At 42.0% G+C, this 16,478-nt stretch overlaps 1 protein-coding gene across 1 annotated transcript in view; it reads left to right on the top strand.

The window, feature by feature from the left end:
- The window catches only part of LOC141047911 (cytochrome P450 2B19-like), a 310,299-nt gene that overhangs the window by 146,840 nt on the left and 146,981 nt on the right, over positions 1-16,478 (top strand). Inside the window, exon 6 of the mRNA XM_073543231.1 lies at positions 16,108-16,281. Within this exon, the coding sequence (XP_073399332.1) occupies positions 16,108-16,281 (174 nt within the window). The remainder of the gene's footprint in view (positions 1-16,107; positions 16,282-16,478) is intronic.

The following is a 16,478-nucleotide window of genomic DNA, read 5'->3' as shown; positions in this document are numbered from 1 at the left end:
TGGGAGGGGGGTACTGTCACGAGCACTTCGGAGGTGACAGGCTATCATCCTGCATCAGGCCTCAGAATGTCTGAGCGCCTGTCCATACAGACTGCTTCCTGAACCATCTGCCTCTAGGACCCAGCGTCGACCTCCTCCTGCCCTGAGAAGTTTGGATCTATTTAGTTAGTGGCTCAGCTGTGACCCAGTGCGGGTAATAGCTTCATTTCTACTTCTGCTTGCTAGAATGTTGGACCTTCTCAGAGTGCTCCAGTTTGGAGTCTGGAATCCCTCTTCTGGAATCCGTATCTGGCGATTCAGCTAAGTGTTCCCCTGTTTGTCTCACCTTACCATCTTTAGTTTTGCATCTCCCTCCCGTTTCCTATTCAGGACTAGGCCCCAGGGAGATTCAGGTCCTCAGGTTCCGGCTCTGCGATTGGTGAGAAACCAATATAGGGACTCGGTGGGAGTTCTAGGGAGAGATTAGATCTAGCCAAGGGGTCTTCAAATCCCTTCCTTAGTGTCTGGGCCCCCTTCCCCATTTCCCTTTATGTTACACTTGGTTTTCCCTCACCGTGCGTGACAGAAATGCCACACCAAATATGGTGTCCGTATTATTGTGATTGTCAAGCAAATAAAGTGCCAAACATGCCGTGCGGGTCACTCGAATATACCAAGGTGAAAACCAAATTGCTCACTGAGTATCGAATAGCCCGAATAGAGCACTATTCATGCGAATAATGAATAGTGCTGAATATATTCTCTCACAACTAATTATTATTATTATTATTATTATTATTATTATTATTATTATTTTTGAAGCAGGTGTCCTTATTTTATGCAATAAAATGCAAATTATATATGTAAAATTCATACAATTTGATTTTCTGGATTTTTTTTTCTCAAGATTCTCTCTCACAGTTGAAGTTCTTTGTAGCTGGAAAAACATGCAAAGCTGGCAGTGTATTAAATACAGTACTTACCGTATATTCCCCACTGCATATGACAGAAAAAATCCGAAAATGATACCATTCTAAAAACTTCACCCCTCAAGGTTCTCAAAACCACGTTCAGAAAGTTTATTAACTCTTCAGGTGCTTTACAGGAACTAAAGCAATGTGGAAGGAAATAATGAACATTCAACTTTTTTAACAAAAATTTTACTTTACATGAAAGTGAACCCTAAATTATTGTTGTGCATTTTCTCCCGATACCCCATATGTTGAGGAAAACTATTGTTTTGGTGCACTGCAGGGCTCAGAAGGGAAGGGACGCAGCCTAATTTGACTTTTTTATACACAAAATTGTCTGGAGTCGAAAGAGAACACCATGTCGCATTTTGAAGAGCACCTGATGAAACTAAAAAGTGACCCCCATTTTGGGAAATATACCCATCAAGGAACTTATCTAGATGTGTCTTCATTATCTTCAACCCCCGATGCTTTACAGAAATGTATAACATTGACTGAAATGTTTGTTGTTCTATTTCTCCTGAGTTCGCCAATACCCTTTATGTGGAGGAAAACTACTGTTTGGGGGCATGACAGGGCTTAGAATAATAATAATCTTTATTTTTATATAGCGCTAACATATTCCGCAGCGCTTTACAGTTTGCACACATTATCATCACTGTCCCTGATGGGGCTCACAAGCTAAAATTCAGTATGTCGTTGGAATGTGGGAGGAAACCGGAGTACCAGGAGGAAACCCACGCAAACACGGGGAGAACATACAAACTCCTTGCAGATGTTGTCCTTGGTGGGATTTGAACTCCAGAGCTGCAAGGCTGTAGTGCTAACCACTGAGCCACCGTGCTGCCCATGGGAAGTGAAGGAATGACATTTTGGAATCCAGACTTTGATGAAATGGTCTGAGGGTGTCATTTCACATTTCAAGAGCCCCTAATGTTTCTAAACAGTAGAAACCCTCCACAAATTACCCCATTTTAGAAACTATATCTGCCAAGGAATTTATGTAGATGTGTGGTGAGCACGCTGAACTCACATGTGTATCACAGAAATTTATAACGCTGGACTGTGAAGATGCAAAAATTCTATTTTTGCAACAAAATGTTCTTCTAGCTTTTTTATTTTCACAAGAGTAGCAGAAGAAAATGGACCACAAAAATTGCTGTGCAATTTATCCTGAATATGCTGATACCCCATATGTGTGGGAAAACTACTGTTATGGAGCACAACAGTGCTCAGAAGAGAAGGAGCACGTTTGACTTTTTGATCGCAAAATTAGCTGGAATCAAGAGTGGATGCCATGTCACTTTTGGAAAGCCCTTGATGTGCATAAACAGTGAACACCACCCCACAATTTAACCCATTTTTAAAACTAGACCGCCCAAGGAATTTATCTAGATGTGTAGTGAGCACCTTGAACCTCCAGGTTGTTCACAAAAATATGTAATTTTGAGATTAATTTGAAATAAAAAAAATCTGATTTTTTCAACAAAACTGTTCATTTAGCTTCTATTTTTCTATTTTCACAAAGGTAGCAGGAGAAAATGGACGAGACTGTCAAGGAACTTATCTACATGTATGGTGATTACTGTAAATCCGCGGGTGCTTCACAGAGATTGGTAAAGTTGAGCCATGAAAAATAAAAGAAATCATATATTTTCCTGCAAAAATGTTTTTTAGCCCCCCAAATTTTTAATTTTTACAAGGGGAACAAGAAAATGGATCTCAAAATTTGTTGTGCTATTTCTCCTGAATACGCCAATATCCAATATGTGGTGAAAAGCTACTGTTTGGGCACAGCACAGGGCTCGGAAGTGAAGAATTGATGTTTTGGAATGCAGACTTTGACGTAATGGTCTGCGGGCATCATGTCGCATTTAGAGAGCCCCTGATCTGGCTAAACAGTGGAAACCCCCCACAAGTGACCACATATTTTCACAAGGGTAGCAAGAGAACATGTACTGCAAAATTTGTTGTGCAATTTCTCCTGAGTCCGCCGATAATGTTTCGGCAGGGCTCGGAAGGGAAGTAGTGAAATTTTGGGGTAAAAACTTTGATGGAATCGTTTGAGGGTGTCATGTCACATTTGGAGAGCCCCTAATGCGACTAAACAGAGGAAATCCCCTCAAAACTAAGCCACCCCAGGAATTTATTTAGATGTGTGGTAAGCACCTTGAGCCCCCAGGTATTTCATTGAAATTTCTAATGTTGAACGTAAAATAAAAACACATTTTTCCACAAAAGGTATTTTAGCTCAATTTTTTTATGAGGATAACAGGAGAAAATGGAAACAAAAAATTGTTGTGCAATATCTCCTGAGTACGCCAATACTCCATATGTGGGGGAAAATTATTGTTTGGGCTCACTAGCAGTTCAGGAAGTACTGGGACCCTTTCCTTCCTGACATTTAAAGATTAGGGTCTAGTGGAAATGAAGATACACACCCCTCTGGCTTCCATCTCACGATAGTATGAAAGTGTTGTACATTGTCATCTGTACAATGTGCATGACCAGCTTTTGTAGCACACCTTGGCTTTTCTTTTGGCACTGTACAGCTGGAGGACTTGATCAGAGAGATCAACTCCCCCCATGGTCTCATTGTATCCCAGGACAGTCAGGTTTTTTGACCTGTGTAGAGGTATCTCGTAAAGTGGTGGTGGTACTGCCATCACCATGTACGGTGGTCAAGAAAAAGACATCCCTCTTGTCCTTGTGTTGAGGGAGGGCTAAATTAACTCTTCACAGTTGACCAGGTGATTTCCAAATTAATCCACAAGGCGTTGCTAGCAACTGGGAATGACCAGGCGGAGACGTGTGCCTCTGCATGGGAGGATCAAGGCAAATCACTAACCCTGTTTATTATGCCACCTCTTTTATAGTATTTTGCTTAATTATGCAAAGTACCAATAGCATCGTCATGACACATTTACTTTATAAGCCAATAGTATTGCAAGAAAATCAGAATATGTCCCTAGCTACGTGATGTAGAGGATAGAACAATAGCACATTCTTCAGGGTCTCATATATCATATCTTGGGCAAGCTGGAACAGTCTGGATTTATAACAGCTGCAAACTTTCACCAAGTTACAAAATTTAACTCGTAAACAACAAAATGGCGTCGTAAGCACCAAAATGGAGGTCTGGAGAACAAGATGTCCTGTACATCTGAATACTGTACTTCACACTTGTACTTGATCACCTGCATGTTGTTGCTACAATGAGCTCTGCTCTAGTCTTTTTTGTGCAGCTGCCCAATTAACATTATGGAGGCCCCTCCGATTTTTCAGACAGTACCGCATGCTTTGGTAGCTCGCACACAGGGGGACTTCAAGAGTGAGATGCTGGTATAAAAGTTATCTATGTAGAGGTGATAATTTTGATTGAACAGGACAGGGGGACATTGAGAGGGTTCAGTCTGGGTGTCCTTCCCTTCATAAACTCTAAAACTGTGAATGTACCCTGAGGTATTCTCGCACAGCTTGTAGAGTTTAATTCCATACCTGGACTTCTTACTGAGCAAGGATTACCAGAATTTGAGCCTCCCCTTGAAGTATATTAGGGACTCATCCACGCAGGTGTCCCTTTGGGGCACATACACCTCAATAAACTTATTGCTGAAATGATCAATGACCAGTCGAACTTTGAAAAGTCTGTGAAAGTTGGGGTCATCTCTGGGAGGACATTGTGCATAATCATTGTAATGAAAAAAATTTGTGGATTGCATCAAATCATTTTTGAGTTATAGCCATGTAGAACAGTGGACTGTTACATGTATACTGTCCTCATACACGTTAGCAGGGTGTGCAATGAGACATGTAGCTAAACCCCCTGTCTTCTTTAAGAAAAAGAGGCTGTAAAATTGTAACCTTCTTTTATTGATTGCAGATGTGACAGGAAAGGGTGAAACTATAGGATGCAATAACAGGAGCATTTCAGAATATATAACTGCACAGAGCATAAAAATACAAATAGTCTACAATACACAGTAACATGAGGTAATACATAGGTACCATCAGGTAATACATAGGCTCCATGAGATAATACATAGGTTCCATGAGGCAATACATAGGTACCATGAGGTACTATATAGGTACCATGAGATAATACATAGGTTCCATGAGGTAATACATAGGTAACACATAGGTAACATGAGGTAATACATAGGTACCATGAGGTAATACATAGGTACCATGAGATAATACATAGGTACCATGAGGTAATACATAGGTAACATGAGGCAATACATAGTACCATGAGGTACTACATAGGTACCATGAGATAATACATAGGTTCCATGAGGTAATACATAGGTACCATGAGGCAATACATAGGTACCATGAGGTAATACATAGGTACCATGAGGTAATACATAGGTACCATGAGGTAATACATAGGTTCCATGAGGTAATACATAGGTAACACATAGGTAACATGAGGTAATACATAGGTACCATGAGGTAATACATAGGTACCATGAGATAATACATAGGTACCATGAGGTACTACATAGGTTCCATGAGGTAATACATAGGTAACATGAGATAATACATAGGTTCCATGAGATAATACATAGGTACCATGAGGTACTACATAGGTACAATGAGGTAATACATAGGTACCATGAGGTAATACATAGGTTCCATGAGGTAATACATAGGTAACACATAGGTAACATGAGGTAATACATAGGTACCATGAGGTAATACATAGGTACCATGAGATAATACATAGGTACCATGAGGTACTACATAGGTTCCATGAGGTAATACATAGGTAACATGAGATAATACATAGGTTCCATGAGATAATACATAGGTACCATGAGGTACTACATAGGTACAATGAGGTAATACATAGGTACCATGAGGTAATACATAGGTACCGTGAGGTAATACATAGGTAACATGAGGTAATACATAGGTATCATGAGGTAATACATAGGTACCATGAGGTAATACATAGGTAACGTGAGGTAATACATAGGTAACATGAGGTAATACATAGGTACCGTGAGGTAATACATAGGTAACGTGAGGTAATACATAGGTAACGTGAGGTAATACATAGGTAACATGAGGTAATACATAGGTACCGTGAGGTAATACATAGGTAACATGAGGTAATACATAGGTATCATGAGGTAATACATAGGTAACGTGGGGTAATACATAGGTATCATGAGGTAATACATAGGTACCATGAGGTAATACATAGGTAACGTGGGGTAATACATAGCTGATGATTACCTATTTAATACAACAAACATTATAAACACAGGATTATAACACCTAGATAGTGCTTACCAACTATGCTTAGAGCAGGCTGTTTAAGAAGCATGAAGAACACAAATGGTGTAGTTTCTCTTAAGACACATGGAGGAATAATGGCTGCTGTTCCCCTCACAGTGTCATAAAGAAGAATATGATGTAACAGGAACAATCCCACAATACATTGCAAATTAAACTAGAATCTATGCATTAAATGGCCAGCAGGTGGTGCTGTTACCTTACAGTATGAATTATATGAAGGATTAATACACACAAAAATGACTTTCTAGACAGCAATTATATGGCTGGACAGAACACTCCCCGCTTGACGTCAGCCGACGTCACTATTGTGTTTATTGGACGAGAACAGCAGAACGAGTTCCCCTACTGGCCTGAGGAATAATTTGGTCTCGCCTTGTTTTCCTACTTTTACTTCCACCTTACGTACGATTCCATACTTACTTGGGAATGTCTGGGTAATGAAACCTAATGGCCATTCATTTCTCCGAGACTGACAGTCTTTCATTAGTACTATATCGCCAGGCTGGAGGTTAGGCTTGCTGATTTGCCACTTTCTCCTCTGTTGCAAAGTAGGCAGGTACTGTTTTTTCCATTGTGCAGCTCGGATAAATATATTCTTTGACTGCTCTAGATCGAGAGCTGTGTGGACATGTTTACAATGATGCCAACCTGTGCAGCTTTCCTTTTTTGTTGGTGAGGTTGTCTTGTACGACTGAGCTATGTGGGTCAGGCAGGCAATGGCACGAACAAGCGAATTCCAAGTAGAGAACCTACTGAATCGCTGGGATCCCAGGTGGCGTTTCAAAGTTTCCGTATGTAACGCAGACACTTGAGGGCGAATTTCAACGTCAGCATGTGGATTTACTAGTTCAAACAAGGCCGATTCTGTCATGTTGGGCAATGGTCTATACAAAAACTCAGGGCCTGTAAACCAAATCATGTCTTTGAGGCGATTGGCAGCAACAAATTAGGTAGCCTGGTCCGCAGGGTTGAGATGTGTAGGCACATATTTCCATAGTTCAGGTGAGGTAGACCTTCGAATTCTGAGCACTCTGCTGCTAACATAGACATAGAAGCCTGTCCACAATTTGAGAAAATAGATATCCGGCACCGTTGTGTGAAAAAATACCCTGAATGTCTGCACATATATTTTTCACATTAATAAAAAACACCTTAATCCCACTTGGAACGGGTGCTCAATCCCATATTGAAAAAAACAGAACATTTCGTTGTAGAGAAAGAGAAAAAGCAGGAAGGCACTCACCGTTCATGTGAATCAAATCACTTTATTTCATATACACAGGGCATCGGCATAGGCACGGGAGCAATGTGCTGGAAGATGGACTAGATCTAAATTCTTCAAGTCATTTGAATGATCCACAAGAGGGAAGGCTTCCATCACTTCTTTGCTGTTAGAAGCGATCTTGTGCAACCTCAGGTTAGATACAGCAAGCATGTCTTTGGCTCTTTTCAGAAGACTAATCGCGGTCTCATTTGTTGGCATCGATTTCAAACAGTCATCCACATAGAAATCTTTCTCTATAAACAGTCTGGCATCTGTTCCGTACTCTGCTTCAACCTCTTGAGCCGCGCGTCTCAGCCTGTAGATGGCTACTGCAGGAGAAGGACTATTACCAAAAATATGTACCTTCATACGATATTCCGTAATCTCTTTGGAAGGATCGTTATCTTTGAACCACAAGAATCTCAAGAAATTTCTGTGCTCCTCTTTAACAAAGAAGCAATGGAACATCTGTGGGATGTCTGCTGTGAATGCAATAGAGTCTCTACGAAAACGGATAAGCATTCCTAAAAGTTTGTTGTTCAGATCCGGGCCTGATAACAAGACATCATTCAATGAAACACCTTCATACTTAGCACTCGAATCAAATGCTACTCTGATTTGACCTGGCTTTTTCGGGTGATACACTCCAAACAGAGGCAGGTACCAGCGTTCTTCAGAGTCTTGAAGTGAAGGTGCTAACTCTGCATGACCGTTTTTAAATATTTTCTCCATGAAGGTAAAGAAATGATCTTTCATCTCTGGTTTATTATGGAAGCTGTGCCTGAGGGAAACAAATCGTTTGTAAACTTGTTCTCTGTTGTTAGGCAAGCGTTGTCTTTGAGGCTTGAAGGGTAGAGATGCAATCCAGCTCTTCGTTTTGTCCTGCACCATTCCTTGCTCCATCATCTCTAGGAACAGTCTATCTTCAAATGACATTGCTATACGATTATCTTCTTTGGTCTTGTGGAAGACCGTACACCCAAGGTGATCTTGGTCGCAATTCTGAATGCAATCGTCATTGGCACGACTCGCTAAGATACTTGGTGCTGAAGTGCTGTGTAGCAACTCCTTTACGAAGTAGCAATTTTCAAATGGTTGAAGGAGAGATGGACGTCCATTCTCGAGAGTACTGGTAAACATGTTGTTAACCACTGTCAGTTTGTGTGCAACTTCAAAACAGACCTCTCCTACAGTGACCCACCCAAGGTCGAGTCTCTGAGCATATGGAGCATTGTGTGAGCCATTGATCTGTTGTCTAACCTTGTGAACTTGTAGAATATCTCTCCCTAGGAGCAAGATTATTTGAGCCTCTGGGTCGAGGTTGGGAATCAGGCGTTCTATACGCTTCAGATGAGAATGATACGATGCCACTTCAGGCGTTGGTATCTCTGACCTGTTGTCAGGAATCTGGTTACATTCCAAAATGGTTGGTAAGGGCAGACACATTTGGCCATCTATAGACTCGACTACGTAGCCTGTTGCTCTTCTATCAGCTGTCTCTGCTATACCGGCACAAGTTTTCAAAGAGTAGGGGGCACTGGGTCCTCTGACGTTAAAGCTATCAAAGAAGGCAGACTTGGCTAATGACCTGTTACTCTGATCATCTAAAATCGCGTATACTTTGATGGCTTTGTCCTTTTCGTCTGCAGGGTAAGCTCTCACTAGGGAAATTTTAGAGCAGGACTTGCCTCCTATGAGATTTCCACAAACTTCTGTACACTTAGAAGTAATGGCTGGACTGTCAGTATTTGAGTCCTTCAGCTCCCCGCTATTCTCTTGGGGCAAAGCATCCGATGGTGGTCCATGGTGTAGAACTGAGTTATGTTCGGTGCTGTTACATTCGGTACACCTTGCACTAACCTCACAGTCCCTGGCGAAGTGGGATGTTGAAGAGCAGCATTTGTAGCAGATGCGGTTCTCCTTAAGGAAGGCCTTCCTTTCTTCCAATGACTTTTCTCTGAAACCTCTGCACTTAAGTAAGGAATGTGGCTTCTTGTGTAAGGGACACTGCCTGCTTGGGTCTTTGGATTTGTCTTCTCCTTGACCGGAACTGAACTCTTTGCGAACTGAACCTGTGGAAGAAATGTTAGTTTTGTGGACCTCTACAGTTGTTCTACGAAGTTTACTAACAGAGTTATTGGCACATGACAGCATGAAATCAAAGCTAGAATCATTTCTAATTTTTGCTTGTTCTGAGACAAAATCTACAAACACATTGAATGGAGGAAATGGTACATTGTAAGTCTGTTTATACCTAGAACCATATGTAACCCATTTGTCTTGCAGGTTATATGGGAGTTTTTGAACTATGGGGTTCACACCTCTAGCAGTGTCGAGATATGTCAACCCCACAAGATCTCCGTCTGCTTTTGCTACACACAACTCCATTAACAAGTCAGTTAATTCTCTGAGCTTTGAATAATCCTTGTTCGCTATTCTAGGAAAGTCCTCTATTCTTTTAAACAAAGCACTTTCTATAACCTCTACTGAGCCATAGCATTCATCAAGTCTATTCCAAATTCTTTTGAGGCCGACATCTGGATAATTTACATTAATGTCTCTGATTCTCTTTGCGTGTTCGGCAGACTCACTTCCAAGCGATTTTACCAAGAGATCCACTTCTTCACTACATGATAGACCTATGTCTCTTATGGTATTTTTGAAGGAGGCTCACCAAGCCCTGTAGTTTTCAGCGCGATTGCTGAGCTTTACAAGTCCCTTAGTGACCAACTCACATCGAGCAAGGAACTTGGCAAAGGCCATCGTGGCTTGATTGGTACTGATGCCAGCTGATGGAGTGTTGTCAGAGTACATGTGTGCTGTGCGATCATACCTGTTAGATGTCTCTGGTTTGGTCCAACTGCTGTAGTACCTTTCTGAAGCAAAGGGATTCTCTTTAAGCCGGGACAGATTCCGGATCTTCTGTTCTGGAGAAAGACTATTGTAGTCAGTATCATCCCAATGTGTATTTCCTTGCTTTTGGTAGGGAGACTGAAAGTTGGCTTTCTGGGGGTCCGAATTATCTGGTTGGCTTGACTTGTTGACAAAATGCTCTGTCTTCGCCTGTGGGTCTGGAGCGTCATTTGATTTGGAATGCTGATGGACGTACTCTGCAGTACGCTGCAATGGATCGTGAGTAACCTGCTGTAGGCCTAGCACACTGCTGAGTCTGCTGTGTTCGTCGTCAGAATATACGGCAGCTTCTAAGGCTTCTGCTATGGCAGCTGCTCTTTCTTTTTCAATAGCAAGTTTCTGTAATGTTGCTTCAAGCGCTTTCTCTTCATCCAGGCATGCTTGTTGGCGTGCTTTTTCTGCATCCAGGGATGCTTGTTGTAGTTTCAATTCTATCTCTTGCTCAGCAAAGGTGCTTCTTGCTTTTGCCGCTACAGCTTTTGCGCGGGCAATAGCGGCGGGATTGCTGACGGATGATGTCTTGGAGGAACCAACTTGTGATCTCGTCTTGAAAGAGGATGCTCGTCCTTGAGACATGATTCAACAGTTAGGCGACTGCTGTGATATCCCTTTGTCGGCTCTGCGTGGATAATGGCGGGCTTCGTATGGTCCGATTATTCGGTCCGACCGTTAGGAGGTTGCTGCAATATCCATATGCAATAACCGTATGCTTGGATAATGGCGGGCTCTGTGACGTCAGATTTTCTGAGCTTGTTCTCAGCAGTTGTTTCACTATACTGTCCTCATACACGTTAGTAGGGTGTGCAATGAGACATGTAGCTAAACCCCCTGTCTTCTTTAAGAAAAGAGGCTGTAAAATTGTAACCTTCTTTTATTGATTGCAGATGTGACAGGAAAGGGTGAAACTATAGGATGCAATAACAGGAGCATTTCAGAATATATAACTGCACAGAACATAAAATACAGATTGTCTGCAATACACAGTAACATGAGGTAATACATAGGCACCATGAGGTAATACATAGGTTCCATGAGGTAATACATAGGTACCATGAGATAATACATTGGCACCATGAGGTAATACATAGGTTCCATGAGGTAATACATAGGTAACATGAGGTAATACATAGGTAACATGAGGTAATACATAGGTATCATGAGGTAATACATAGCTGATGATTACCTATTTAATACAAAAAACGCTATAAACACAGGATTATAACACCTAGATAGTGCTTACCAACTATGCTTAGAGCAGGCTGTTTAAGAAGTATCAGGATCCTGACAGCGCCGGCGTACAGCCTCCGCTGAGCAGGGACTCACCCGCACTGTAGGGACCCCTGAGGATCAGGACAGCCAGAAAGTATGGGAGCACAGGACCTGTGTGATGAAGTTTAGCAAGCCGTCACGGGACCTACGGTCACGTGACTGCAAGGGGGTGGGGCTTAGCATCCTGCTTTCAGAGAAGACAGAAAAATCAGAGTCAGGCAAAACGGAGTTCATACACAGTACGGACAGCGAGGTACAGGAGGGATAAACAGACGGGAGGTCAGACAAAGCCAAAGGTCATACACAAGAGGGCGACGTGGTACCAAGGGGACGAGCAGAGAGAAGTCGGGTCACAAGCAGAGAGTCATACACGAGAGGTAGTGCAGGACAAGAGGGGCAGGAAGAACTTGTAACAGGGACAGAACCGGATCAAAACCAAACAAGCAAGCAAGATATCAGGCACAAGGCACACGTACGCACAAGGTCAACTAACTCAGCCGAGGGCAGGAGTATAACTGACACCGGACCTAGGTCCAGTGAGCATTAAATAGCCGCCCTCTGCCAGGGAGAGGTGGAATAATTAACCCCCAATCAGACCAGGACGGGCCAAAGCGAAACCCCATCCTGGATCATGACAAGAAGCATGAAGAACACGAATGGTGTAGTTTCTCCTAAGACACATGGAGGAATAATGGCTGCTGTTCCCCTCACAGTGTCATAAACAAGACTATGATGTAACAGGAACAATCCCACAATACATTGCAAATTAAACTAGAATCTATGCATTAAATGGCCAGCAGGTGGTGCTGTTACCTTACAGTATGAAATATATGAAGGATTAATACACACAAAAATCACTTTCTAGACAGCAATTATATATCTGGACAGAACAACATGAAATATCAACACTCAAATATTGTCTAAGTTCTGAGTTCTTCACTAACCCCATGTGAAAGACAAGACCACAAAACATCAACATCATCATAACTTCAACTTCATCTACAGTGGTCCAGTTAGAAAATGATGAATTGTGGTTTTGTGCCAAAAATTGCTGAGCATACAAATTTGTCTAGACCGCCTTGAATCTTACAAATCCTCAGACAAAAAGACTTTGAAAAAGTCTGTTTCTGTGAGGCTGGTAGTGTCAAATTGGATTCATGATTCACAAAATCAGGAATCTGTGGCTCAAATCTTCGAGGGATGAGGTCTGTACGGGGACAGTAATGGTGGGCACTGATTCAATTGCTATCCTGTGGTGTCTGCATGGTGGTTTCGTATCACTTGAGTGTTAGAGGCAAGGAAAGCGTATGCCTCCTCCGGTGAATGCCATGATTCTGATGAGAGGAACATTTTTTCACGTGTGAGTGTTTGGTGTAAACTTTTTTATTTAGAAGAGAAAAAAAAAAGAATCTAGAAAGAAAAAGATAAAAATAAAATAAAAAGAATATAAAAATTTGGTAAAATAAAAAACAAACTTGCTAAACGAGCGTCAGTAGAAAAGTATTACTGAGCGCCAACTATCAGACACTAACCCTGACTATATTCAGTTAAAAATATTGTAGTAGACACCAATTACTACAATTTGTCTGCAAATGGAGATTCTGGCTTGGCTTTTATCCTAAGTCATGTAACTAGGCTCGTTAAAGGGTCAACATTGACTATTAGGATTGCTACCTCCAATAGGTGACACTAGAGATCTATATTCTCACATTAAAACTTTTTTCCTTTCAGGCCATAGGGGGTTAACATCAATTTTCCCCCCGGTGGCCGCTGGTGTAATTGCATTGCTAGGTGAGCTTGCTGATGCAGGTGGTGACCACTCCCACCTTCCTTTAAAAAGTCACATGATGCATCAGCTGACTTGGTTATACAGGTCTTTTTGGACACCAACCGTACTGAAGACAGGAGCTTTCTGGTGCAGTGGTGCTTCTGCTGAACGCTGTGATTGGGTGCCTTACTCTGCTGTGCGGTGCATTGCAGCAGAGAAAGCTAAGTGTTGTTTGTCTTACCTTGTCTGTTATATTTTCCCGTGGTGTTGTATTAGTGCAGCAGTGGTACTAGTGTCTGCACTTGCCAATTCCCTACTGAGGGATAGGTGCAGGGCAAGTGAGGGTTAAGGTATCCTGCTTGGCGACGGTTTGAGAAAAGCCATATAGGGACATCAGGATAGACCAGGGCACAGCCTCAGGAAAGTGCAGGAGGTGTCCATTTCCCCATTTCCCCATTCCTATTGCAGGGCCCACCATTGTAATTGTGTCCACGGTGTTCCCTTGTTTGTTTGCTGTTTGGTGACCGACCAATTGCTGGGTCCATGTCACACAGGGCCAGTCGCTTCGTGACACCACCACTTGATGGCTACAGGATTCATGCACAGAGGTGGTGCAAAGGGGGAAGAAAAAATAGACAGCGACAAAAAGAAGTCCTGGAAAACAGAGAGCATGACTGCTGATCAGTGATATGCGCCACTGACCACAGCTCGGCAGCTTCCGGATGCACAAACGAGAAAGAAATTGCCAAAAATTGATCGACCAATTACTGATCAGCAATCAACTACTGATCAGCACTCAGAGTCAGAAAGTGAGGGGTTATGGATATGGGTAGTGGGGGACAGTGTGAGACAGGGGGACTGGGGTGGATAAGGATAAAATCAGGGATCAGGAACAGATCAAGAAAGGGTCACGAACATTGTTTCTTCTTTCTGGAACAGCAGCAGATACCCAACAGCAGTGATGGTACAGGCTCAACAGCACTATGACCGCTTTGCACATGTCGGAAGTTAAAATGAGGAAGTGCAATGTGGTCATTGTGGGATCAGATCTCGTCTCTGCACTCTGATCTGTGGGATTGACGTCATCATCCATTAGCACCAATCAGATGTGGGCCTGGTGACGCTGGCGTTGGTAGGCTCCAGTGTATGACCGCTGCTGTCACAATTGAACAGCCAATCACAGCGATTGTAGTTGCAGGTCATGATGCCTCATTAAAGGTATGACGTATCCATATATCCTAGGTTGGTAAGTACCTCCCGACCTGGACATATACAGTATATACGTCCAAGATTATGAAGGGGTTAAAGACATAAGCAAAATTTTAATACATCTCTTAAACACAACTTTACCTCACAAAGTTTGCATGTTGTAAAAAATGTTTTGTTTTGTGTTTTTGCACATGTTCTTGTCATAAAAGTCGAATATTATATCCATACACATCCCCAGAATTCCACTGTTAGTTGTCTCCCGTTACCAGTCATTTTACACCAGACAGGTTATTACGCCTATGTTTGCTGTAAAGGGCTCAAAATGGGTTCAGTTCAGACCTAGGAGACATCACTGTGATATATACCTATTTTCCAGACAGTAAGAGGTTTCATAGAATTGAAGAAAAGTTCAGCGAAGTCGTCAAATTCTAATTTTCATTGATTGGCTCATCTCTACTTGTCTCCAATTCTTCAGTCCCCAGAACTTCAGGGACAAAGTCTTCACTTTTTTCACTGTCTTAGAACCACCTGAGAAGTCAGAATAAATCCATTACTTAAGCCCCACACACATTAGACTAATGTCAGCTGAACCATCTCATATACGTAGACAGCTTCAGCCAAAAATCTAATGTTTAAGGGAGCCAGGGACAATTTAGTATCAGAGAACATTTTGATCTAGGAAAAGAGGGGAGTTCCAGCATATCAAGATTCTTAAAAATAAACCTTTTTTTATGAAAATCTGTTTTAAGAAATAAAAGCGTACAACGTTCTAGAGACAAACAATTTTGGATTCCTAGAGAGGATGGGTGCTAGCAGCAAAAGTGTTTCGGAAGGAGTTTCCTCAATACAGGCAATGAATAAGGAACTCTTTCCGAAACGCGTTTCCTCTTAGCACCCATCCTCTCTAGGAATTCAAAATTGTTTGTCTCTTGAACGTTGTACACTTTCATTTCTTAAAATTGATTTTCATAAAAAAAGGTTTATTTTTTTCAGAAGTGAGGTACACAGGAGTTCCCCTTTTTTTCTTGATACTTCTCCTGCGGCACTGCTGGTTTCCGTGTGTGAACTTCTTAATTACTTTTTTCTGTGCATTTCTTTTAACATATCGATCTGGTATGTTTGATTTTGGACTGCTAATAGTATTGTCTCACGGAGATAACACAACTGAATGAGCACTCCTGTATTTGGGAAAGTTGGCTAAAATAGCTGCTGGCAGAATGGCCAGCCAATCCATCCACTGGCCGAAAGCCATCTAATGGGCTTTACTCTGGCTAGTTATTTAGGGCCACACAGACACCTTTAGAGATTGCTCAGATTAGTCAAAATACCATCCGAGCACTTAGTTTACAAAGCCTTAGAGGGAACAAATCTCCTATCTTGTCTCTATATTTCCTGCTTGGATTCCTCATCTATTTCATCTCTTACAGGTCTGCAATATTGTCCCGATCCTCCTGAAGTTTCCGATCATGAAGCAGATAGTCTTTAGAGAAAACGAATTTCTCCAGAACTTTGTGGCAAAGTACATAGAACAGCACAGAAAGACTCTGAATCCGGAGGCACCGCGGGACTACATAGACTATTATCTGATGAAGATAAAGGAGGTAATGGTAATCAGATGAGGCTGCTGAAAAGCTTTTATAACAATATCCATGCTAAGTGGGGGAGTGTTGCAAGCCAAAAATTACAGGAGCAATGGGGAAGAAACTAAGAGAGGGAAGTCCCCAATCCCTTACATGAGCAGTCAGTTCCCACCTCTCCTCCTGTGCCTCACAATGTATACAAATCAGGAACAGAGATG

This window comes from Dendrobates tinctorius, unplaced genomic scaffold (assembly GCF_039654945.1).
Source record: "Dendrobates tinctorius isolate UK_male_01 unplaced genomic scaffold, ASM3965494v1 ptg000130l, whole genome shotgun sequence".
Classification (NCBI taxonomy): Eukaryota; Metazoa; Chordata; class Amphibia; order Anura; family Dendrobatidae; genus Dendrobates; species Dendrobates tinctorius.
This window is presented reverse-complemented; position numbering and strand designations above follow the sequence as displayed.